We start from the raw sequence: 24,262 nt of genomic DNA, 5'->3' as shown, positions 1-24,262 counted from the left end.
GAATTTCATTAGATATCTGCTGCATATATGTACTTTTCATTGCTGCATATTCTTCGATTTTAGACTTCTTGTATTGATGGCCAGGGTCCCTCCCCCAATATTGTGTCAGATTGGTTTTTGCCACTATCAATATATATGTTAATAAATTATGATACCTTTTACTTATGTTCTCTGGAATCATCCTAATAAAAATATTTGCTGTTTTAATTCAAATGTTATTAAGAATTTTCTGAATGTTTTGGTGTATTTCCTTTTAATAATTTAGTGGTTTTTTTTTTAGCATAACCACCATATATGAAAGAACATTCTTGTCGAGATGTTTCCAACATTTATTTATTGTTGAGGCATTTCCAACATGTAGTGCTAAAAAAGCAGTACAAAGGGTTTATTTCTTAACTACCGTAATGTAAAATATCTTCATGAAGAAAGTAGCATTTGTATTTATACAATTAACAAGATTTTTATAAGTACCGGTACATGTCTTTGATAGATGATGAAATTATTGTATAGTATGCTTGTGGTTTTTCTGATACAGACTAGTTACTCCTAAATGTAGTCTAATTTTAGCTGTTATTATATACAAAGTATAATGTAACTTATTTACCGTATTTTTCAGACTATAAGATACTCTGGACTATAAGACACACATTAGCTTTAGAGGAGAAAAACAAGAAAAAAATATCTGCCTCTGTGGCCCATTTGCTGTCACCGTGGCCCATTTGCCGTTGCTGCAGCCCATTCGCCATGGCCTGTTTGCCGCTGTCGCCCATTTGCTGCCACCACAGCCCATTTGTTGCCACTGTGGCCCATTTGCCATAGCTTCGGGCCATTTGCTGAAGCTTGTTTGCCATCCCTGGTTCACCATGAGCAGGCGGCGGCGGCAATAGGTGACGTTGATCCCAACTATCTAGAACAGCTGATCAGTTCCACACCAACACCCCACTGCAATATTCACTCTATAAGATGCACCACCCACTTTTGACAGGGGTGGGGGAGAACTGCGTCTTATAGTCCGAAAAATATGGCTTGGGGAATGGCCCTATTTTCCATTATTACTATTTTTGTATTATTCAGGGAATATATCCCATTAGCATGAAACAACTATAGTACCATATTGCAGTAAATTCACAAAACTCATCTCCTATGCTTCCTTAAAACTGCAAGACTAAAATATGATTTATTCTTGTACAGGTAATCCTCGACTTACAACAGTTCATTTAGTGACACCACCACTGAAAAAGTGACATGACCATTGCAGCATCCCCATGGTCATGTAATTTACATTTGGATGCTTGACAACTGGTTCATATTTATGACGGCTGCAATGTCCTGAAGTCATGTGATATCTTTTATGACCTTCTGACCAAGCAAAGTCAATGGGGAAGCCAGTTTCACTTAATTGTGTTACTAATTTAACAACTGCAGCGATTCACTTACCAAATGTGGCAAATCGTAAAATGAGGCAAAACTCACTTAACAAATTTCTCACATAGCAACATAAATTCTGGGGTTAATAGTGGTCGTAAGTCGAGCACTACCTGTATACTAGCAGATAAAACATGGCAAAACTGCAAAAGCAGGAAACCAGGAGGATCTGCAGGAAGTCAGTCATGAATGACTCCTTGGGAGGACTGGATGTCTCTGTAGTTAATGAGGTTAATTTGCTGATGTCATTTGCACCATGTGGCTGCAGTATGCAAAACATTCCAATGCATCCAGAGTTGAGGCTGGACATTAGGCATACAAATTTGAGACACAGAAGGCCAAAATGGGCAAATTAATGATCAATAAGATTGATCAAATGAGAGTGAAAACAGCAGTCTGGATGCTGATAAGATCAGTTGCATTTTGGACAAGGAGACAGGGTGTCCACAGCAACTTTAAGATGTGTTCATCCTTTCCCTACATGTTGTTCAGAGGTGGGCTGCTCCCGGTTCGGGCAAATGGGTAGTAGTGGCAGCAGGAGGCTCCGCCCACCTGCTTCTGTGCATGCGCAGAAGAGTCACATGCGAGGGAGCGCACCCGAACCGGTAGTAAAAAAATTGGCAACCCACCACTGATGTTGTTTCCTGAATCTCCAGTTCACTTTGCTGGGATTCTAGTTCAGTTTATCTCCTAGCTTCATCCTGCATTTTTGTAATCCTGCTTCAGGTTTGCATACAGTGCTTTAAGAGGGTTCTGCACAAAATACTTTGCCTTAAGTTGTGCGTTTCTGGAACAATTGCATAAATTAACATGGAACATCTATCTAATGATGTCTTATACTGTAAGAAGGCAACTCCAGAATAAGACTGGAGAATGGAGGAGAGATGGTCACAGAAGATGAAAGTAGTGGCTTCATTGTTTAGTGAGACCACAGAAAAGCTTTTTACAGTTCATATTTTACACTTTGAAAAGCCTTCTCAAACATTTGGTAATCCTTAGTGGTGGTGATTTGGATTTGTGAAAATAAAATAAAAATGATGGTAATAAAGGTTTTGGTGTCTTGTGTTATCATGTTAAAAGTCTTAATACTCAAGACGTCAGTGGAACAAAGTGTAATTAATCAAACTTTCTTTTCATAAACGTTCAGAAATTCAGTTCCTTATACAAATGGCAAAAAAACACATCTCTGCAAAAGGTTTTTTTTGCTTCAAGTAGTAATCAGAATCTAGTACTATCTCTGATCAATATAGCAACCCCAAAACGAGATAAAAATTCCATTTCCCTTCTACATCTTAGCTGGCTTCTTCTTTCTTTCATTTTTTAAAAATATTCTTCTAGCTACTGTATACTCTCTGTAAGATAGTGGTCCCCAACCTTTTTGGGCCCATGGACTGGTAGCAGCAATGGCAACAGTAGCAGGGGGAGAGGGAACGGTTGCACATGTGCAACCTAATCCTGCGCCTGCGCAAATAAAGCTTTGTGCAGTTGCCCACCGATTGCAAGGCTCCATTTCCCAACAGGCTACGGACCGGAACTGGTTCACAGCCCCGGGAGGTTCATAACCTCTACTGTAAAAGAACCGAACCTGTGGCATTTAAGAGTAGGTCAAATTAATTCATTAAATTAATGTGCTATACAGAATTAAATAATATGTTGGTATTTAATAAACCATAGTTTACCAAGATATGAGACCAGTGTCCTTCCCTCCCTTTTCCTCTCCTTGCTAGGAATAGAAAATCAAATGCTGTACAGTCCCAAATGTGCTTTTTTTCAAGAGACAACTGGACTTTCTGGTTTTTTCTTTGAAGACATTTCGCTTCTCATCCAAGAGGCTTCTTCAGCTCGGGGGGTGGGTGGGGGGGTGGAGAGCACCTTTGGGACAACCATGACTAAGAATCTCCATACTGTACAGTATTTTTATTTTTTTTCTTCTCATCTTATTCCATCTAAATTGAGTCACATATAATTTTTTTAAAAAAATATACTTGATAGCCATGTTCTTGGGCAATATTTGACGCAAACCTAAATTAGAGTTTACAGTTAGTTTGCTTGATTATATTGGGCTGCATATACTGTGGAATAGATTGTGCTAGATTTCAGCCCTGCTGATAACAAAGGACACGAGATTAAATTGTGGCTAGCTTGTCCCAATTATTGTAATGAAACTAAAGTGGAACTTAATCCAGATCCAATCAACTGCTCTAAGAAACTTTTTTTTTAACTACAGGAATATATGGCTCTTCTATTGCCATGTAAATATTGCATACAATCTATTTGTTGTACTGCAGTTTACAGAGAATCTCAATTACCAGCTATAGATCAGACTTGTGATTTAGGCCTAATTTGAAGATACACAAATACTCACACCATCTCCAATACACATGTTATTTAAATCATTAATGACAAGAGATTAAAAAAAGCAGTACAAAAGTTGTTTTGAAGTATCCAAAACTGGTATTTTATGTAGCTTCACAACTAGTATGTCTTTTGCAGAAAATACATATACAATGGATATATATATATATATTAATTATACTAAAACAAATATATCTGGCAAGCAAAAGTAAGGGATGACGTATTACCTTTGAACAATTTACCAGCAGAGATTATATTTTATGATTATATTCTATTTTTCCTTTTCAAAGTATCCCTAAATTTACATAAGAAAAAACTTTGGGGAAATTTTGTCTTTGTAATTCATCATACAATTATCCTCTTATTTGCAAAATACAGTAATTTTTGAATATATATATACTGTAAGGTGTGTGAAATAGGATATTGATATATGTGAATATAGGGCACACGTTTTGAAAGATACCTGCTACAATCAACTCTTATTAAATTAGAATACATAAGGTAAAATTTAATTTTCCCACACTGAATAGAGCTAAATGAAATCATCCACATTTCACTAAGTTAGAATTCTGTGAACACACAGAACTGCTGTGAATCCTTTGAACAAGGATTCTTGGACTTGTAAAAAGGCCTTTTCCAAATACTATCCATATTATGTCACTACTACAGTATTTCTACATCGTAAAACAACTGTGCATTAATCAGAATTTGTACTTTACATTCCAGCTGTCTTCTGATATTGGAGAATAGTATCAGCTTGGAAGCCTCCTGCAGCGTAACAAATTGTGTATCCAGGGCTGTGTTGTTTTTAAATTACAACCTTACACATACAACTGTTGTGCAATCAGGGGAGATTTCTAAATTTAATGTACTGTATATTCCTCTTTTAAATCTTTATTTTATAATTAGCATTTAAGAAGAAAAAGTACTGCTGTACTTTCCCCAAAATTCTGATTAACCAAAAACATGGGGATTTCTGGGCTAAGGGCTGTTTTTTCTTTTTCTTTTCAATGCGAAAAAATACTTTATAGAAGCAATATGAAATAATAAACGAAGAAAAATAATGCAGGCAGAGTAAAAGTTCTTGGCTCAATCCGAATCTATCCTTGTCGGTAATCCAGAAATACTCCCTGGGTGTGAAATCACAAAGCAGACACATTTCACAATTTCCATAGCATCTATTTGCATGTGACGATGTACACACTCATTCCCAAAGCAATGCCTGTAAACCTTGCCAGTAAGAGGAGAGCAGTGGCACCCAGACTTTTCCCTTACTCCATGCATTTCCTCAAAAAATACTACAAAGAGCAGCAATTAAAATGCATCACAACCATGCAGCTAGATAGGCTGTTTTCAAGTTATGGAAGTGGAAAGAATAACTGCCCAGATGTAAGTAGCCTTCAATTTTATAAACATGGTTATGTTGGCTGCAGGATGAAGAACCGAAGGGAAGTTGATCTGGGCCTCAATGAAAAGCAGCCAAATTTTTGACATCAGAGAAAGATAGGATTCTAAACAGCCTATCATGCCTTTCTGCTGCTCTGCTGCTGCTGCTAAAAGAACCCTCAGCTGAACATGAACGTAGGAACCAAAAGGCATTTGTTTGTCACACAACTTGCAAACCCCTGTCATGCCCATCTAGCTGCACTTTCAATTTGTGGAGCTCTTCAATCTCTCGGTTGTGGCGTTCTGTTTTGTGGAGGACAAGCGACCGGTAGAAATGGATCGTGAAGACAACAAAGATGATCCCCACGGGAACCATAATTATAGTAGAGATGAGGGCCGCATGCCAGCCTGTATGCTGGCTGGTCTTCTGGATAACAGTGCTATCATTTCTCAACGCAGAGTCCACTGGCAGGAATTTGATCCAGCATAGGAGGACAACCTCAGCAAGAAAGAGAAGGATGCCCAAAACAGTGGAAAAACCCCATGCCAACTCTATGTATAGATGCATACGTTCATGGGGAGACTCACTGATAGAGTTCAGGTTGTGGATGTTACTCACTGCTTCCACATTAGGCAAGATGCAAGTGCTGATAAGTAGAGCAAAGAGATGGACAGCAACTAAAATGGTGGTGCAAGCACTAAAGGCAATCAGCAGCATTGGGGGATACTGGTACTGCATCTCAAGCTGGACTTCAACCATTGCCACCTGCAAAATAACATATGAAGAGGTGACTATTTGTTTGACCTGAAAGACCAGGTTAAGGACAGATCATCATGGAGAAAATGTATCTACCTAGTTGATAAGAGTCAACACTGATCTGATGGCACATAACCAATCAGTTTGATTGGATTTAGATTGGAGTTCCATTGGAGAAACCAATTAGCATGTTGCCAGGATAGAAGGGAAGATAGTCAAATGAAAAGAAGTCATCCACTTAATGCTATCTTTTTAAGCACCCATAAACCTAATAGTATTGAAATTTGTTTTAATCCATGACTCTGCTGCTAACATGGTTTTATGTTTTGGGAAGGAAGGTTCCTAAACATGGTGTGGTGTGGTAAGGAAAGGAAAAGAAAAGAATGGCAGAAGTTTTTTGCACCTAAGGGTTGCATTTTTCCCCAATCCATAAGGTAAATGACACAATGATGTCATTAAGCACATTAAATGGTGCAAAGCCACAATTTCCTTCCTTCCTTCCTTCCTTCCTTCCTTCCTTCCTTCCTTCCTTTCCCACCCAGAGTCACATTTTGTGAGATGGGCAGCCATATAAATATGATAAACAATATACCTATTTTTACCCTTATTTCTTTTTCAAAATAAAGAAATTATCTTTGCTGCGAAATGTTAGTGCTGCGATACCAGACAGCTTTAGGGTTCTGAAGGCTGGGGAGTCACATAGTTTGTATGTTGCCACCTCTGATGTAACAGGAATCTTGAAAGTTTCATTTACTTTATTTATTTCATTTCATTTCATTTACTTTATTTGTATGCCGCCCTTTTCCCTGAGGGGACTCAGGGCGGCTCACAATTCAGGGGGAGGGAGGGACAAACAAGTTACAAACATGAAGACAATACATCATTAAAAAAGCACAACAGTCATACTATTCGAGTGGGGTTGGAGTCTTTAGCCCCAGGCCTGTCGGGACAGCCAGGATTTAAGGGCTACGCGGAAGGTCTGGAGAGTGGTGAGGGTACGAATCTCCACGGGGAGTTCGTTCCAGAGGGTCGGAGCAGCCACCGAGAAGGCTCTCCTCCGGGTAGTTGCCAGTCGACATTGGCCAAGTTGGCCATTTACGCCACCAAGTGCAACTTGCTGCACAACAGGAAGCAAGACAAATGAATCCAAACAACAACCTTATAGCTTCTGAGCACATGCAGTGAAAGGGAGCTCAGAATATGCCCCAAATCTAGATCTATGTGACAATTCTTAAAAGTATTTTGAAAGTATCTTCCAGCAAAGTAACTGGACATGCAAGCTTTGCACTTTTTATTGAAAAGAAAGTTGACAAACAGGATGTGAAAACAATGGAATACAGAAGTGCACTAGCATTTAAAAATGAGCATATACTTATCATAATTCTGCATGCAAAGACTGGCTTTATGCTTATATTGCACTTTTAATGCTCCTCTGGATACTTTTGATTGCAGGTCAGGTTTGTTACATCCAGTGGTGGGTTCCGGATTCCGTTCCAACCAGTACGATTGGAACGGCCCCGACGTGCACCCACATGCATGCATGCAGTGCGCATGCACACACACGCAGTGCGCACATGCGTTGTAGCTGGAAACGACGCTTCCACAAGCCTCCACAATGCTCCAGCTGCTCAGCGGAGCGTTGCACAAGTGCTGTATGTGCCATGCGCGTAAACACCGACAGCTTTAAATCACGGTAAGAAGCGTGGGCGGGCGGGTGGGCCCTCCGGAGCACCATACCGGAACGGTATCAGGTGCTCTGGGCTAGCTCTGGTTACATCTGAATACAGGTAGTCCTCAACTTACAACAGTTCATTTAGTGACGATTCAAAGTTACAATGGTCCTGAAAAAAATGACTTATCCCATTTTTCACACTTACAACCCAATGATCATGTGATCAAAATTCAGATGCTTGGCAACTGACTCACATTTATGACGGGTCATGTGATCACCTTTTGCAAGCTTCTGACCAGCAAAGTCAATAGCAATAGCAGTAGACTTATATACCGCTTCATAGGCCTTTCAGGCCTCTCTAAGCGGTTTACAGAGAGTCAGCATATTGCCCCCAACAATCTGGGTCCTCATTTTACCCACCTCGGAAGGATGGAAGGCTGAGTCAACCCTGAGCCGGTGAGATTTGAACCGCTGACCTGCTGATCTAGCAGTAGCCTGCAGTGCTGCATTTAACCACTGCGCCACCTTGGCTCTTCAATGAGGAAGACATATTCAGTTAACAATTATTACATTACTAACTTAACAACTGCAGCGATTCATTTAACAACTGTCTCAAGAAAGGCCATTAAATGGGCAGAACTCGCTTAACAAATATCTCACTCAGCAACAGAAACTTTGGGCTCAATTCAGGGGTGAGCTGCTGGGGTTCAGGAGAACCTCTAGCTAAGATTTTGTCCAGTTCGGAGAACCCCCAAATCCTACTCCTGGCTGGCCCCGCCCACCCCTCCCCTACCAGGAGTCCCCACGCGGCCCGTTTTGGATGCAGGTAAGTGCAAGGCGTGCGCGGAGACTCAGGGAGGGCAAAAAACAGGCCTACCAGAAGTTCAGGAAGGCTGGAAACAAATCTGTTTCTGGCCTCCAGTGGGCCTTTGGAGCCTGGGGAGGCTGTTTTCACCCTTCTGGAGGCTTGAGGAAACACTATGGAGCCCGGGGAGGGCAAAAATGCTCCCCTGCCATGGTGGAGACCGACTAGGCTTCGCCCACCATGGCCAGGCCCATCCAGCAACCGGGCAGAGAACTCCTTGCTAAAAAATTTGAAGCCCACCCCTGGCTCAATTATGGTTGTGAGTCAAGGTCTACCTGTATTAGAGAACCCAGTGAAGATTTCAAGGAACTCAGTTCAACAGTAATAGTTACAGATCTGAAAAATCGTGATAGCCCAGCAGCTATAAAAACATACCATGGCAAATCCAGAGAGGAGGGCAGAGGTCCGGCTGGAAGCTTTCAACTTGGCTCGACTCAAGTATAACTTCCTCCATGAAAGAGCCTGAACAGAGTGATGATTGGAGGTGACCAGCTCCAGATAACTACGACGGACCCAGTCCCGGTAATCCATGCCCTTGCCGGTGGGCTCAGCACAACAGGTAGAAGAAGGAGGGTCTACGGGGACATTTAACTCGGAACTCATGATGAAAGTCAAGCTACAGAAATTTTTAAAAATCCAACCATTAGCTACTGTTTATAAATAAAATATAAGCTAGGGTTGATCAAACACTGTTTTAGGCAAGGAGGATTAGTGTTTCTAGAATTACTTTACATATACTAATTTGTATACCCACATATATATTCACTGATTACAAGTGATTAAATAAAAGCATTTATTTAAAGAATTCCCAATGCAACCTGCATAAATGTACTGATTAGTGCATTTTAATGCAGCACAAGGATTTCAGTCACAGGAGGCAGAAAAAAGCGAAACTAAAAACTAAAGTAATATAGAAGGGAAATATGAAAAAGAGGTCAGTTGGCATGACAATTACAGGATTAAAATTAATACTTAAGAATGAACCTAAGGTAAAGTCAATCTGCATACCTGTTGTGGCCCAGCGGCCAGCAGAGCTGGCAGCAGACTCAGACAGTGAGGAGGTTGGGGAGGAACATGGGCCAGTCCTGGAGTCTGGGAAAGGCTCTGACGAGGGCTCTGCGTCAGAGGCAGAGAGGGGGCCAAGGCCGTCTGACAGTTATCAGCTGTCTTCAGACTCAGACATCAGTGAGGCAAACAAACAGCTGGAGCCTGTTCCCAGTGTGTGCATGTGCAGAGTTGCCAGACAAAGGGAACAGCTAAGGAACAAAGGTTGACTTGGGAGTAAGGCCACTGGTGGACGGTGAATGGCCCCTCCCATAGGGAATAAAAGAGGAGTGAAAGGGGAGGGGTGTTTGCAGGAGACAATTAGTTAATTCCTGCATTCTTGCCAAGTATTGCGGCGTCTGAAAGACTCTCCAAGCCTGATAAAAGTCGGTAATTGTGAACTATCTTGAAAGACTGTAGGAGAGGAAAGATTTTGCACTGTAAATTAAATAAAAGGGGTTTATTAGGACGAAGACTCGGCTTCGTGCTGCTGGGGAAATCTAGGTCACAACAGTACCCTGAAATGGCAAGCTTTAAAACCAAATGAAAAGGAACTGATGAAAAAGTATGATAAAAGAAGTAAGGATGAATGCACCCCTGATGAAAGAGCAGAGCTGACCTGCAGTTATCAAAACATACATGTACCATTCAAATGCTGGTAATTTGCAAAATCAACAATATTCTGAAAGAAGGTGCCTTTGATGCATGTAGGAATAGAAATTATTATTAAATAAAATTTGACTTTTTCTGAATATAGCCATTGTTCTCAAAGGCCACTTCCAGTATTGCTCTTTAACAATACTGTAGCATAGTCATTGTTTGTCATTCCTCTTTGGAATTAAAATCAGTTAAAATGATGCAACAAAAACACTGTATAAAACTACGTAGCTTACAGCTGTTTGAAGCCCTGGGAAGAAAAATGAAGCAAAAGGTGAAATTGCACAAGTTAGTTGATGAAAAGTGAAGTAATGGGAAAAGCACGTAGGAATATTGTAATTAGGCTAGCTGAATAGCAACAACAGCTTGACTTACAACAGTTTGTTTAGTGACCACTGCAACGGCACTGAAAAAAGTGACTTTGACCATCTTTCACACTTATGACTGTTGCAGCATCCCCATGGTCACGTGATTTATGGATGCCTGACAACTGGCTCAGTGTCATTTGATCCCTTTTTCTGACCTTCCATCAAGCAAAGTCAATGTGGAAGCCAAATTCAGTTAACATATAATATGTGTTATTAATTTAACAACTGCAGTGATTCACTTAACAAACATGGCAAGAAAAATTGTGAAATGGGGCAAAACTCACTTAACAATTGTTTCACTTAACAAAATAAATTTTGGGCTCAATTGTGGTCATACATTGAGGACTACCAGTATTTACATATTACCACTTTTCAACAGATATGTTCTATTTTTTAAAAATGGATTATACAACAATGCCTATTACATTCAGCAATGACTGATATAGCAAAATGTACATCTTGTGCCTTGATTCTTCCCCACCAACTTTAGCTTCTTTCCCAGAAAATAGTGCTTGTTGAAGTTGCTTGATTGATATTTTTTGTGTGTTTGTGCCGTTTAATACAATACTTATTTCTTCTGTTTTCAACTTTACCATTTGGACTGTCTACCTTGTCTAAGCAAGTATAAAAGGTGATAGATTTGCAATTTCATTGCCAACTAACAATAGTATATTGAAATAAATTTAAACAATACGCTCATAATTATTGCCTTCAAATACATTTTTCACTATTATGCACAAAATATAGTTTTATGGGCCGATGAAGTAATACACAATACATTTTGTAAAATAGTCGCGGAACTTCATATTTGTCATAGTTGTAAAAAGTGCTTAAAAGCAAGCACTGTATATACTCCAAGTTCTTCCACCAGAATTTCCTGAAATTTGAATTTTGTATGTGCAAGAAAAACCAAATGAACAATACAAAATTGGAGCTGGCGAAGAAAGAAAAGGATAAAAGATAAAACTCATAACTTCTTTAGAAACCAAAAGACATTTCCGGTTGAAAGAGAGAAAAAAGGAAGTAACAATTTAGAGCAAAACATAAATCCTGTATCTTTTATTTCAGGTAGTAATCCAGCCTGATAAATGATTATCTTCACTTAATTAATTAATCAAGTTCTCCATTAAGCTATGATATCATGTCCACCTGAACTGATCTGAGATACATATTTATTTATTTTATTTTATTTAGTTTGTCAAACATGTATGAGATAACAGGTATGTATAAACATGGGCATGAACACAGGAAATGGGTAAGAATAAATGGGGACAGGCATGCTGGTGCGCTTATGCACGCCCCCTTTATGGACGGACCTCTTAGGAATGTGGTGAGGTCAACAGTAGACAGCTTAAGGTTAAAGTTATAGAGGTTTGAGGATGTAACAACAGAGTCAGGTAGAGCATTCCAGGCATTGACCACTCTGTTGCTGAAGTCGTATTTTCTGCAATCAGGTTTGGAGCAGTTTACCTTGAGTTTGTATCTATTGTTTGCCCATGTATTATTGTGGTGCCACCACAATGTTGCAGAGTTCCTAGGAGGCTTGGGAAGCTGAGATAAATAACTTATTGGCTTAATTTAGGCTTCACAATAAATTTGTCAAAGACAGTTTTGTAATTTCTTTGAAATTACAGGATGGGATATTCCCACTAAGGGAAATTCCTACCTCCATCCAACTCCTCCTAGGATTTCCCCCACCCGCTTGGGGCTTGCCTCCATTCCCCAGAGTTTCACCAGGGGGCAAGTTAGTGGCCATTTGTGATTTTAATTTCACCATCTCCATGAAAAGAAATCACAGCAGGGAAAGGATGGGGTCACAACTGGTTGCTGCTCTTTGAGGTCAGGAAATGGGAAGGCTAACAAAGGAGTTAGAAGAGGGATGAGGAAGCATCTTTGTCTTTTAAACAACATTTTCTGTAGATATAACACCAAAAGTATTATCAGTCAGATGGTATACAAGTTTAATAAATATTAGAGCCAAAGAAGAGTTCTGATGCAGCTGACCAATTACAGATAGTCCTCAACTTACGACCACAAATGAGCCCGACGTTTATGTTGCTAAGTGAGAGATTAGTTAAGTGAGTTATGCCCTATTTTATGATTTTTCTTGCCACCTTTGTTAAGTGAATCACTGCAGTTGTTAAATTAATAACACATCTGTTAAGTCAATCTGGCTTCCCCATTGACTTTGCTTCTCAGAAGGTTGCAAAAAGTGATCATATATCCTTGGTACACAGCAAACCGTCATAAACCTGAGTCAGTTTTCAAGCATCTGAATGTACATTAGATGACCACGGGGATGCTGCAATAGTCCTACATGTGAAAAATGGTCATAAGACACTTTTTTCAATGCAGTTGTAACTTCGTAGGTCGCTAAGCGAACTGTTGTTAATCAAAGACTACCTGTATGCTTCTGGACAAGTATCTGACTGTCCACTGCAGCTCTCCAGATATTCCTGGGAAATCCAAAATCAATTGCTATTCCACCCATATGTCACAACAAACAACTGGTAAGTTAAAGGTAAAGGTTCCCCTCGCACATATGTGCTAGTTGTTCCCAACTCTAGGGGGCGGTGCTTATCTCCGTTTCAAAGCCGAAGAGCCAGCACTGTCCAAAGACATCTCTGTGGTCATGTGGCTGGCATGACTCAACACCAAAGGTGCACGGAACGCTGTTACTTTCCCACAAAAGGTGGTTCCTATTTTCCCACTTGCATTTTTTATGTGCTTTTGAACTGCTAGGTGGGTAGCTGGGACAAATAACAGGAGCTCATTCCGTTACGCGGCACTAGGTATTCAAACCACCGAACTGCCGACCTTTCTGATTAATAAGCTCAGCATCTTAGCCACTGATACAACTGGTACTCAGTCTTTAAACATGGATTAGATGGTCCCTTCCAATTCGATGCTTCTATGAAGCACTTAGCTATCATAAGTACAGGCTTATCAATCTACATCTTGTCCGACTTTAAAACTTTGAACCTAAAGTAAAAGATTCTAAGGTTTTAGTGTTTTCAAAATTTTCCCTGCAGGTAACTCTTTGCACTGCCATTTTAGTACATCTATAGAGGTAGTCCTTGACATACATCCATATAGTCACCCTTTGAGATTACAATGGCTACAACTGGTTTTCACACTTACAACTGTTGTAACACCCCCATGGTCATGTGATCAAATTCAGGTGCTTCACAACTAGCATGTATTTATAACAACTGCACTGTTCATGTGATTAACCTATGCAACCTTCCCAGCCAGCTTCTGACAAACAAAGTCAACGGTGGAAACCAGATTCGCTTAACAACTGTATGATTCACTTAACAACTGCAGTGATTCATTTAACAGCATGGCAAAAAAGGTCATAAAATGGGGCACAACTCACTTAACAACCAGCTTGCTTAACAGAAAATTTGGGTTCAACTGTGCTCGTAAGTCAAGACCTGTAGCTCCAATACATATTTTGAGAATGTGGAAACCAAACTTTGGTGACCAGACTTCCAAAGTAATGGGAAATTACTCTTTTCCCAAGAGTTTATGGTTAAGTGAAGCATGGCTTTGGCGGTCAGATCCAGCAACAATCATGATCTAACACAGAAGCACTCCCACACACACAAAAAGCAGCGATTTTTCTGCTCAGAACTTGACAATCTCTCTTAACCTCCCTGGCTATCTTACCTTTCATCTGATTCTCTGCAGCTGTGTCTTGTTCCTTCTCAACCATACCTTTTTTTTTTCTTTCATGGTTCCTGAGTCACATAGAGCAGCCAAACACATTCACATTTTTGCAAGCCCTACAGGATATAAACACGGCTCTGAGTGAAATTATGCACTGTTGCATAATTTCCTCTGAAAACAGAAAGTGAGGCAGGAATGATCCATAAAAGAGAAGCAGAGACAGCTTATTAAAACCTTAGATTTCTGGGCAAAACTCTCCAGCACTGTTCTTCTTCGCCATTTTACTCCAGCTATGGAAAATCTCAAATCGCTTAGCAATACGATTCTGGAACAAAGACTATTGATCTCCATCTTGCATCCCTGTGTACTGTTGAATATTTTAAAATGTATTGTTTGGTCCTAAATATATCAATATTTAACCTAAAGGAGTCTAAATTAGTAATCCTCAAAGAAAACAGAGGTTGTTAACATTGTTTGCTAAAAGAGGATAGAGAGAAGCAAAAGGGAAAGAAGGATGTCTGTCTGTCTCTCCCTCCCTCCCTCCCTCCCCCCCTCTCTGAAAAACAGCATTTTAGGGGAAACAGCATACAGTAAAAAGTATAATTTTTACTTTAAAAAACTAAATTGTTCACAATACATCAATTAATTTACAAGACAGCTAGGACTTCAGTAACTGAAAGGATGTACTGCAACTGATTTTGCAGAATATAAAAAAGCATTTCCAGAGGGGATGCAAAAAAATTCTATCTGCATTTCAACTTAGAATTATGATTCTGTTTTTTCCTTACTTAAGAGGCCACTGTGCAAGAATAACCTTGTACTCCCAGGCCACTTATAGCAATAGTATTTAGACATACAGTATATACCACTTCACAGTGCTTTACAGTCCTCTCTAAGTGTTTTATAGAGTCAACATAACCCTAACCCTAACCCTCAACAATCTGGGTCTTCATTTTACCCACCTCGGAAGGATGGAAGGCTGAGTCAACCATGAGCTTGGTGAGATTCCAACTGCCGAATTGCTGGCAGCCGGTAGTCAATCTTAGGCCATGCATTCATTTATTCAACTAAAGAAAATTTAAAATATTTCACCCAAATAAATCACCTGGTTGGATCCATTTACAGGTGAAACTCAAAAAATTAGAATATTGTGCAAAAGTTCATTTATTTCAGTAATGCAACTTAAAAGGTGAAACTAAATAAATCATTACATGCAAAGCAAGATAGTTCAAGCCGTGTTTTGTCATAATTGTGATGATTATGGCTTACAGCTCATGAAAACCCCAAATCCACAATCTCAGAAAATTAGAATATTGTGAAAAAGGCAATATTCTAGGCTCAAAGTGTCCCATTCTAATCAGCTAATTAAGCCATAACACCTGCAAAGGGTTCCTGAGCCTTTAAATGGTCTCTCAGTCTGGTTCAGTAGGAATCACAATCATGGAAAAGACTGCTGACCTGACAGTTGTGCAGAAAACCATCATTGACACCCTCCATAAGGAGGGAAAGCCTCCAAAGGTAATTGCAAAAGAAGTTGGATGTTCCCAAAGTGCTGTATCAAAGCACATTAATAGAAAGTCAGCGCACCACACACAGACGGATCCTGGACATGGGCTTCAAATGTTGTATTCTTCTTGTCAAGCTGCTCCTGAACAACAAACAACATCAGAAGCTTCTTACCTGGGCTAAAGAAAAACAGATCTGGTCTGTTGCTCGGTGGTCCAAAGTCCTCTTTTCTGATGAGAGCAACTTTTGCATCTCATTTGGAAACCAGGGACCCAGAGTATGGAGGAAGAATGGAGAGGCACACACTGCAAGATGCTTGAAGTGCAGTGTGAAGTTTCCACAGTATGTGTTGATTTGGGGAGCCATGTCATCTGCTGGTGTTGGTCCACTATGCTTCATTAAGTCCAGGGTCAACCCAGCCGTCTACCAGGAGATTTTGGAGCCCTTCATGCTTCTTTTCACAGACAAGCTTTATGGGGATGCTGACTTCATTTTCCAGCAGGACTTGGCACCTGCCCACACTGCCAAAAGCACCAAAACCTGGTTCAATGACCATGGGATTACTGTGCTTGATTGGCCAGCAAACTCGTCTGACCTGAACCCCATAGAGAATCTATGGGGCATTGCCAAGAGAAAGATGAGAGACACTAGACCGAACAATGCAGAAGAGCTGAAGGCCGCTATTGAAGCATCCTGGTCTTCCATAACACCTCAGCAGTGCCACAGGCTGATAGCTTCCATACCATGCTGCATTGAGGCAGTAATTGCTGCAAAAGGGGCCCAAACCAAGTACTGAGTACATATGCAGGCTTATACTTTTCAGAGGTTCGATATTGTTCTATGTACAATCCTTGTTTTATTGATTGCATGTAATATTCTAATTGTCTGAGATTGTGGATTTGGGCTTTTCATGAGCTGTAAGCCATAATCACCACAATTATGACAAATCACGGCTTGAACTATCTTGCTTTGCATGTAATGAGTCTATCTCATATTAGCTTCACCTTTTAAGTTGCATTACTGAAATAAATGAACTTTTGCACGATATTCTAATTTTTCGAGTTTCACCTGTATACTGTCAGAAATCAATCAAATGGGATGTTGGCAATTTTTGTCTTAGGAAATTTCCATTGATTCCAGTGAGTGTACTTGGCGTTTGGCCACATCTGGATCCAATGGAGAATAAAGACAATAATGTCAAACGCTAATATAAAACAGATCCTTGAAGCACCCAAAAAGCTGACTCAGAGCCAGCCTCATCGTAAGCCACGAGGCTCACTGCAAGCCACTTTTTACTAGCTGATTTGGAGCTTACCTGCTATACTTCCCATGCCACTGTTCTGAGTGTGTATCACACCACTGAAACAACGTGACTGACGTGCCACAATCTTCTGGCAATTTGCAAGGCTGCAAGCAGTTTCTAGGTCACTTATATACTCTGCTGACTATGGTTCTGCATCTTGCTGTTGTGTCACTTTCTCTTCTCATTTTAAACAAAGAGAAATGGAAATCAGGCATAAGGACCGCCTACATTTTACAGCCACGCTCAGAAAGAATACACAACTAAATCTATTAAAGGGCGGGTGTTTGCTCTTTCCCAATATATGGCTTAGCATATAGGAAAAGCCTGGGTTGCTTAGTTGAAGATTCAACGAATTGAGCTACTGTAATCTGGAAAATTCAATAGCTCCCTGTTAGAATACAAACAGCAGCTGCCAACATCTAAATCAGAAGCTGACGAACCAGATAGGAAAAAAAATGATGTGATGTGGAAGAAAAGAGTTTAATAAACTGGGAGCCACAAGAGAAATGGACTTGATCGTAATTGCCCCCCGCCTTTCCTCATCTCTAATACTTCCAGTCCTCGACTTCTGACCATTTGTCTAATGACAGTTCGAATAAATAATAGCCTTGGATTTCAGTGTTTGTAAAGCACTTCCAACTGTCACAAAACACTGCACTACACCTCCCCACCCCGCAGTCATGTGATTGTAATTCGGATGCTTGACAATTGGCTCGCATTTACCAGCTGTGGCCTAGTCATGTAATTGCGAAATTGCAATTATTTTTGTCGGTTTCTTGTTAAAAAGCCACTGGATTTGTACTTACAACTGTATGAATTGATTTACGACTGCAAGGTGACTTGAATTACGACTGTAGTAAAAAATGGTTCTAAAATCAGGTTGGTTCCATGGTGACTCAACTTATCATGCAATGACCTATGACAGAAATGCCAGCCCCTTTTGTGGTTGTAAGTCATGGAGAATCTGTAGTAGTATCAATTATAATGTAAGTGACACTATAGTAGTATCAATTAAAATGCTGCACAACAGCCAGGCTCGTATGGCAGCCACTGAATATCTGGTTGAATCTCACTTATTTAAAACATCATACAAGTATGACAGTGCTCCAGATTCTGCAATTTAACAATATATGAAATGAGATGTCAAGGGGACAAAGCTAGTCCTTTTTTAGCAGCCACAATTGAGACTGGTCTTGGCACCATGTTTCTGTAACTTTTTGCCCAACTGTGGGGCAGCAGTAGCCTTTGAAATACTGCTGGCTTGTTTTTTTCCAGAGAAACAAACAGAACAACAGAGTAAGAGTTGGAAGGGATCTTGGAGGTCTTCTAGTTCAACCCTCCCCACCTCCTCAAGCAGGAAATCTTATACCAGGGGTGTCAAACACAAGGCTTGGAGGCCAGATCTGGCCCACAGGATACTTAGATCTTTCCAAGTAGAAATTTTAAACCTTTGGGAGAGAGAGAAAGAAAAGAGATTGAGAAGCCAATCATTTCTCCCTAACTGTAAAATGACTTGCAATAACAGCTTAATGAGATCTTGAGAATGTAGCGGTTGAGATAGGTCTCTGGCTTCATGAGTTTTGACTGCGAGAGACCAGGGGTGGGCTGCTACGGGTTCGCCCGGGTTTGGGAGAACCCCCTAGCTAACATTATGGACAGTTTGAAGAATCTCCAAATCCTACCCCTGGCTGGCCCCGCCCACCCCTCCCCTCCCAGGATTCTCCACGCGGCCCGTTTTTGGATGCAAGGTAAGTGCAGGGCCCGCACGGAGGCTTGGGGAGGGGGGGAAATGGGCCTTCGGAGCCTGGGGGTAGGCGGTTTTCGCCCTCCCAGAGGCTCAAGGAAAGCCTCTGGAGCCTGGGGAAGGCGAAAACGCCCCTCCCCCGCTGTGGTGCAGGAGGCCATGGCCACACCCACTTAGCAACGGGGCAGAACAACCCATTGCTGAAATTTTTGAAGCCCACCCCTGGGAGAGACCATTTGGTTTTGCCACAAGTCATGCCAACCAGGCTCTCTAGAGACAGGGAAACATTTTGAGAACACCAGAGCACTTGAAGCTGGGTATGGTTGTAGTTGGTATCTCTGCTTTAAAGCCAGAAGGAAAACAATGGTGTAAAGGTTCATGAGCAACAAACAACGAAGAATGGAAGAAAATATCTTCATTACCCAACCTTTCCCAGTTGGGGAATTCTGGGAATTGGAGTCCACATATCTCAACGCTGTCAAGCTTGAGAAACAGATGATGCTGTGCTTTTATTTCTTCAAAGTAAATTTTCTCCAACACCCTCCAAATTTGCACAATTATTGAAAAGAAGGAAGGGAGAGACTAAAATATTGCATTTCTCCAAGGATACTCAATGGGTTTCTTATCTGACAGCATTTACTATCACACTAGAAAGCTTTTCCCCTCCCTGTCTTCACACTCACACTTGCCATCAGAGACCAATTCCCTTTTTATTTCGGAGCAAATGTTGAGGACTATTTATTTCATTTCTCTAGCTATCCTACTCAACCAAGTGATTCTGGGAGGCTTACAATTCTAAAATTCTAAAACAATGACATAAAAAACATTAAAACAATAAAAATATCCACAAAATGAATAAGCAGCAGCTGTGAACTAATAGTAAAGTCAAATAACAAGGCCCTTTCTGAGCCCCAGGCCCTGGCACATTTTTAAAACTTTGGGAAAAGCCAACAGTACTGGAACCATTTTAATCCCCAAATGGAGAATATTCCACTAGGCAGCGGCTGCAGCAGAAAAAGCCCATTTTCCAGTTCCCAAGAGTCAACATTCTCTGGCAGCCAATCTGTTGGACTGGATTGAACAGGTAAAATTCTTGGGGAAAAAATAGCCCTTCAAGTACCCCGTCAATGTTGGTAGCAGATTCCTACCTCCAACATGTCATATTCTAATATCTTCATAGGATGCTTCACATATGCAGGATTATTTTTGTTTTGACACAGTACATTTATTTAAATGAGGTAATAACTGGCCATTAGCTGACCAAGAAGAGAATTCTGCATCATTTTGCTACCATCATGTACCCACCACTGAAAATTTGTAACTCCACATCCCTCCCTGCAAAGAAATTTGTTTGTTCCAGTATCTCACCCCTGAGAATACTGTGGGCAATCCAGAAAAGAAACCGACGCATCATTAACCACATCAACCCAGAGTTGTTATTCAAGGCACAAATGTGTCCTGCTTTGGACACATTATGTGAAGCGCCAGTTCTCTGGAAAAGGCTCTGAGGCTGAGAAAGGTGGAAGGAAAGAGAATAAGACAACGACCAGCAGCAATGTGGATGGACTCAATTACAATGGTGATGAATGCACCATTGGGAGACTTAAAAGACCAGGTTAGGGAAGACTGCCATAGAGAAAAATCTATCTATGCGGTCGCCAGGAGTCACCATGGACGATGGCACCTCATCAATCAATCTGAAATGGAGCACTGTTTTTCTTGCTAGAAATATACCCATCAATATGCTGCCCACATATAATTATGGAAATTACTCCGCTACACAGATGCAAATAATCAAGTGACAAATAGATTCTTGTGTTTCCACCTTTCCCTGGTGGAGTTATTGTGATTAATATTACCTGCTTTTAGCTATCTTTCCCTGTGTTGTAAATTCTTGCGTTGGACTCCTTATCCTGTCAATATCAGAGCACTTCTGGGTGGGGCATCTTGCCGTGTGTGCAAACGTTCTCACAACATGTTGATTTCATGCAGAGAATATGATGTGATTTACAACTTAATGATCAGGCATGCTAAGTCTATAGCGACTTGCCTAGGAATAAATCTCATAAGGCTATTTTCTCTCTTTTATTCCATCCAAAACTAGCAAACAAGAAAACAAAATGAGAAGTGGGGGGGAGAATATTTAATGCAATGCTTGCAAGCACATGTTGAAGTTGAATTGGAAGACTAATAACATACTGAGCAAATGGTATAGAAAAAATATGCAGACACACGTATACATACACACCCCTGCCAGGAAATATATATATTTTTCCATTAAAATTACAGCACCTTTCCCCAATCTGGATTGGATAACTACTCCATCCTCCCTCAGAAGCTAATATCACCCAATATATTTTATCAGAAACCCTTTGGGGGGAGCCTGATCCAGCTAAAACAAGATTTTTAGAGATTTCAGCAGAGAATATCTGAGTATCTCATCTTGAGTATTAAACACTTACCTATTGAAATCCATAATTCTCAAACGGAGCTCACATCTGCATTGTGTTGGGCTGATCTTCTGAGACCTTCCAGGCACACATGCGTGAACACCCTATACCACGCAGAGAGGGGCTTCTAGCTTTTAAAAGGTACTTCTCACTCCAGATACTTCCTGCCACTGGGAGCTGCTTCTTTGTTTCAAGTCCATTTTGATGCTGACACTCAGCTGGTTCCTATTACAACGCTGAATGCTCTTAGCATTCCCCAATCAATATTGCTTCCTCATTGCCTATTTCAGATAGTAAGCTCTTAGCACATATGGACCGCTCCTTTTCGCCTATAAAACTTTATAAAGCAGTACGGTACATTGCTGGCCCTTAGAAATGACAGAAAAAGATGTTCAGATGTATAGGTATATAGCAGTGATGGTTAACCTTTTCGATGCGGAGTGCCCAAAGTGTGCGCACAAATGCACGCACCCATGCCCCAATCCCCAAAATGCAATGCGAGCACTCCCCACGCTTGCTCTTTGACTCTCCGCGCATGGTCCTCGTCATGCCCCATTTTGGCTTCCAAGTTGGTGCAGGAGAATTTCCAGCCCCAAAACGGGTGTCGCACGAGCCCTCCCCATGCCCTGTTTTGGCTTCCAGGTTGGTGAGGGCGGCAGAAATGGAGGAGAAAGGTAGGGCATGCTGGGGGTTGGGGGAAAACCTGCGGGGGGACCCAAAAACCATCTGGCCAGGGGAGGCACGCGTGCATGCGCCATAGAGCTGGGCAGGGGTTCCAGCAGAGAGGGCTCTGCATGTCACCTGTGCCACATGGGTTTGCCATCACAAGTATATAGCAATGTAGTTTTAGAGATTAGATAAACCAAAACTATAAGTTACAATCTTATGGTAAACTCCAAGGTGAAAGTAAATGGCAGTGTGTTGGCAATAAGCCAGAGCTCTGTCAAATTCAATCCCATTTTTTCCCAAAGGGTTAAACAGAATTTGACCTGAGTCTTTCAAAACTCACAATTAAGATAAGCGATACTGGATTGCTGCCACAAAATACACAAACTGTTCCTTTACTCCTGTAAACATACAGTATATATTTAAGATTTTGGGGAGTAGAATGGTTTTTATAGAATTGTGGGACATAAGGGTTGAAAGGGACATTTGTGATCATCTAGTCCAACCCCCTGTCTAATCCAGGAATCCACCACAACACTATAGTATAACTTCTCCCCCCCCCCACTCCATCTTTTAAAGAGCTACAGCTTCATTTGCCCATTCCATTAAGCTTGGTTAGTGTTCACTTTTGTTAAGTTCCCAGGACTTTAATATCTTCTGTAAATCCAGTCTAGTTAATTTTGTCTTTCGCAAACCCAGAAAATGAATTCAAAAGCAGCTTAAGAATACTGTGGAAATGCCTTTACTTATTAACAAATTGCGGAGGCAATGACTTGAAAAGTATTCCCAGCAAGTGAAGTAGGCGGTTATGATATCTACCGGTATGTAGATTCTTGCAGGCAAGGCAGTTTATAAAAATAATAATAATTTTACGGTAGTTTATTATCAATTATTATTTGTTGCATTACAGTAGAAATAACGTTACTTGCAGGCCGACCTCTACATACAACCTTAAAGTTCAGATTTTATGACTCCGTTTGCAGAACACGGTTCCTAGTTTAACCACTTTCCACACAATACACTGAACACAAGCGGGTTCTGGATTCGCGGCACCCACCAAGCCACGAAACACAGAAGCAGGCTTAACGCTAATCTAAGTTCAGCGTATTTTGCCGCCTCCCGGAGTCTTTACTTCGGCTGAATAAACGTGTCCAGCGAACAGGAGGACCTCGGTGCAAAGAGGAGGAAGCTCTTCTGGACCCACCCACGCCTTGGCAAAGCCGCCACTTTTTTTGCGTCGTGGCGGACAGAGCCTCCCGCCAGCTCTTACCTACCTCTTTGTGCATCTATGAATATGCGAATATGCAAAGTAGGCACCCACCTCCACCCTCCCCGCCCCCCCGCGCGCCGACTTACCCCATGGACGACGGGACGACGGGCGGCAGAGGCGGCGGCGGCAGCTGCAGGAACGCCAGTGCCGTCGCCTGCGGTGCTGCCAAGGCAACGCCAAGGCCTTGTCACGTGACCTCGCGATAGTAGCAGGCATGTGACGGAGGGAATAGCTCACTTTTCCTTCTCCCGCTTAAGAATTTTCATATATATATGGGGAAAAGAACCGACTCGAAACGAACATTTCCCATTATATCTATCTGTGTGTGTGTGTGTACACATACATACACACGTACTACATATATATCACGTACTAGATACACACACACACACACACATATATATATATATACATACATCATACATCATTTATACACACACACGTTTTTCATATATTTTCACAGGTGTAGGTATGGTGGTCGTCTTGTATTCGGGTCTTTCCAGTGTAAGATTGAGATTGTCTTGGCATCGTTTCGGTGAGATCTCACTCACCATCTTCAGGCTGGGTTTTGGGCTTAAAGCGTGGTGCCATCTTTCTATAAAAAAGGTAGATGTTTGCATTGAACAGCTTGAATGTCCATAGTTCTTGGCTCATTTCATCATTATCTTCCACTTCAATTTCATGATCATCATCTGTACCAACTTCTGTCTTATGCTGTTCAATTCAAACATCTTATCTACCATTTTATAGAAAGAGCCAGCTCCGACCACGCTTTAAGCCCAAAACCCAGTCTGAAGATGGCGAGTGAGACCTCCACGAAACATTGCCAAAATAATCTCAATCTTACACGGGAAAAGACCCGAATACAATACAAGCCTTATATTAATCCGAGCATGTAGAAAACGCATTTGAATTTGGAATTTTAAAAATGGACTCTGACCTAAAATTAGTCCTGAAGCAGTAACATTCCCTCTCCTCAAACCAATCAGTCAATATTTATTTAATCCAATTTTAACAACACTTGTGTTATTTTTCTAGAGCTTGGCACAACTATTCTAAAATTGGCATGAATTGGTCCCCAAAGACCTCTGTTCCCAAGTAATACCATTTATTTTGCTTTTT

At 41.0% G+C, this 24,262-nt stretch overlaps 1 protein-coding gene across 5 annotated transcripts; it reads right to left on the bottom strand.

Annotated features, from left to right (window-relative positions):
• Positions 1-4,131: 4,131 nt before the first annotated feature.
• On the bottom strand, positions 4,132-23,307 carry ORAI2 (ORAI calcium release-activated calcium modulator 2). 5 transcript variants are annotated; one of them, XM_032217044.1, is made up of 3 exons: positions 23,227-23,307; positions 8,836-9,076; positions 4,132-5,932 (listed from the first exon to the last, which is right to left on the bottom strand). In XM_032217044.1, the coding sequence occupies exons 1-3, from the start codon at positions 23,229-23,231 to the stop codon at positions 5,387-5,389; spliced, it is 792 nt and encodes a 263-aa protein (XP_032072935.1). In that variant the 5' UTR covers positions 23,232-23,307; the 3' UTR covers positions 4,132-5,386. The 5 variants fall into 5 exon arrangements, with proteins under 5 accessions (XP_032072935.1, XP_032072936.1, XP_032072939.1 ...); XM_032217045.1 differs by lacking the exon at positions 23,227-23,307 and adding an exon at positions 14,202-14,337; XM_032217048.1 differs by lacking the exon at positions 23,227-23,307 and adding an exon at positions 14,250-14,325.
• Between the last annotated feature and the right edge of the window lie 955 nt (positions 23,308-24,262).

Source organism: Thamnophis elegans, chromosome 4 (genome assembly GCF_009769535.1).
Source record: "Thamnophis elegans isolate rThaEle1 chromosome 4, rThaEle1.pri, whole genome shotgun sequence".
Taxonomy (NCBI): domain Eukaryota; kingdom Metazoa; phylum Chordata; class Lepidosauria; order Squamata; family Colubridae; genus Thamnophis; species Thamnophis elegans.
This window is presented reverse-complemented; position numbering and strand designations above follow the sequence as displayed.

Coding starts and splice junctions, on each gene's coding strand:
- ORAI2 (XM_032217044.1), bottom strand. Junction 5,933..8,835: donor TCCTCTCTGGATTTGCCATG/GTATGTTTTTAT, acceptor GTTATTTTGCAG/GTGGCAATGGTTGAAGTCCA.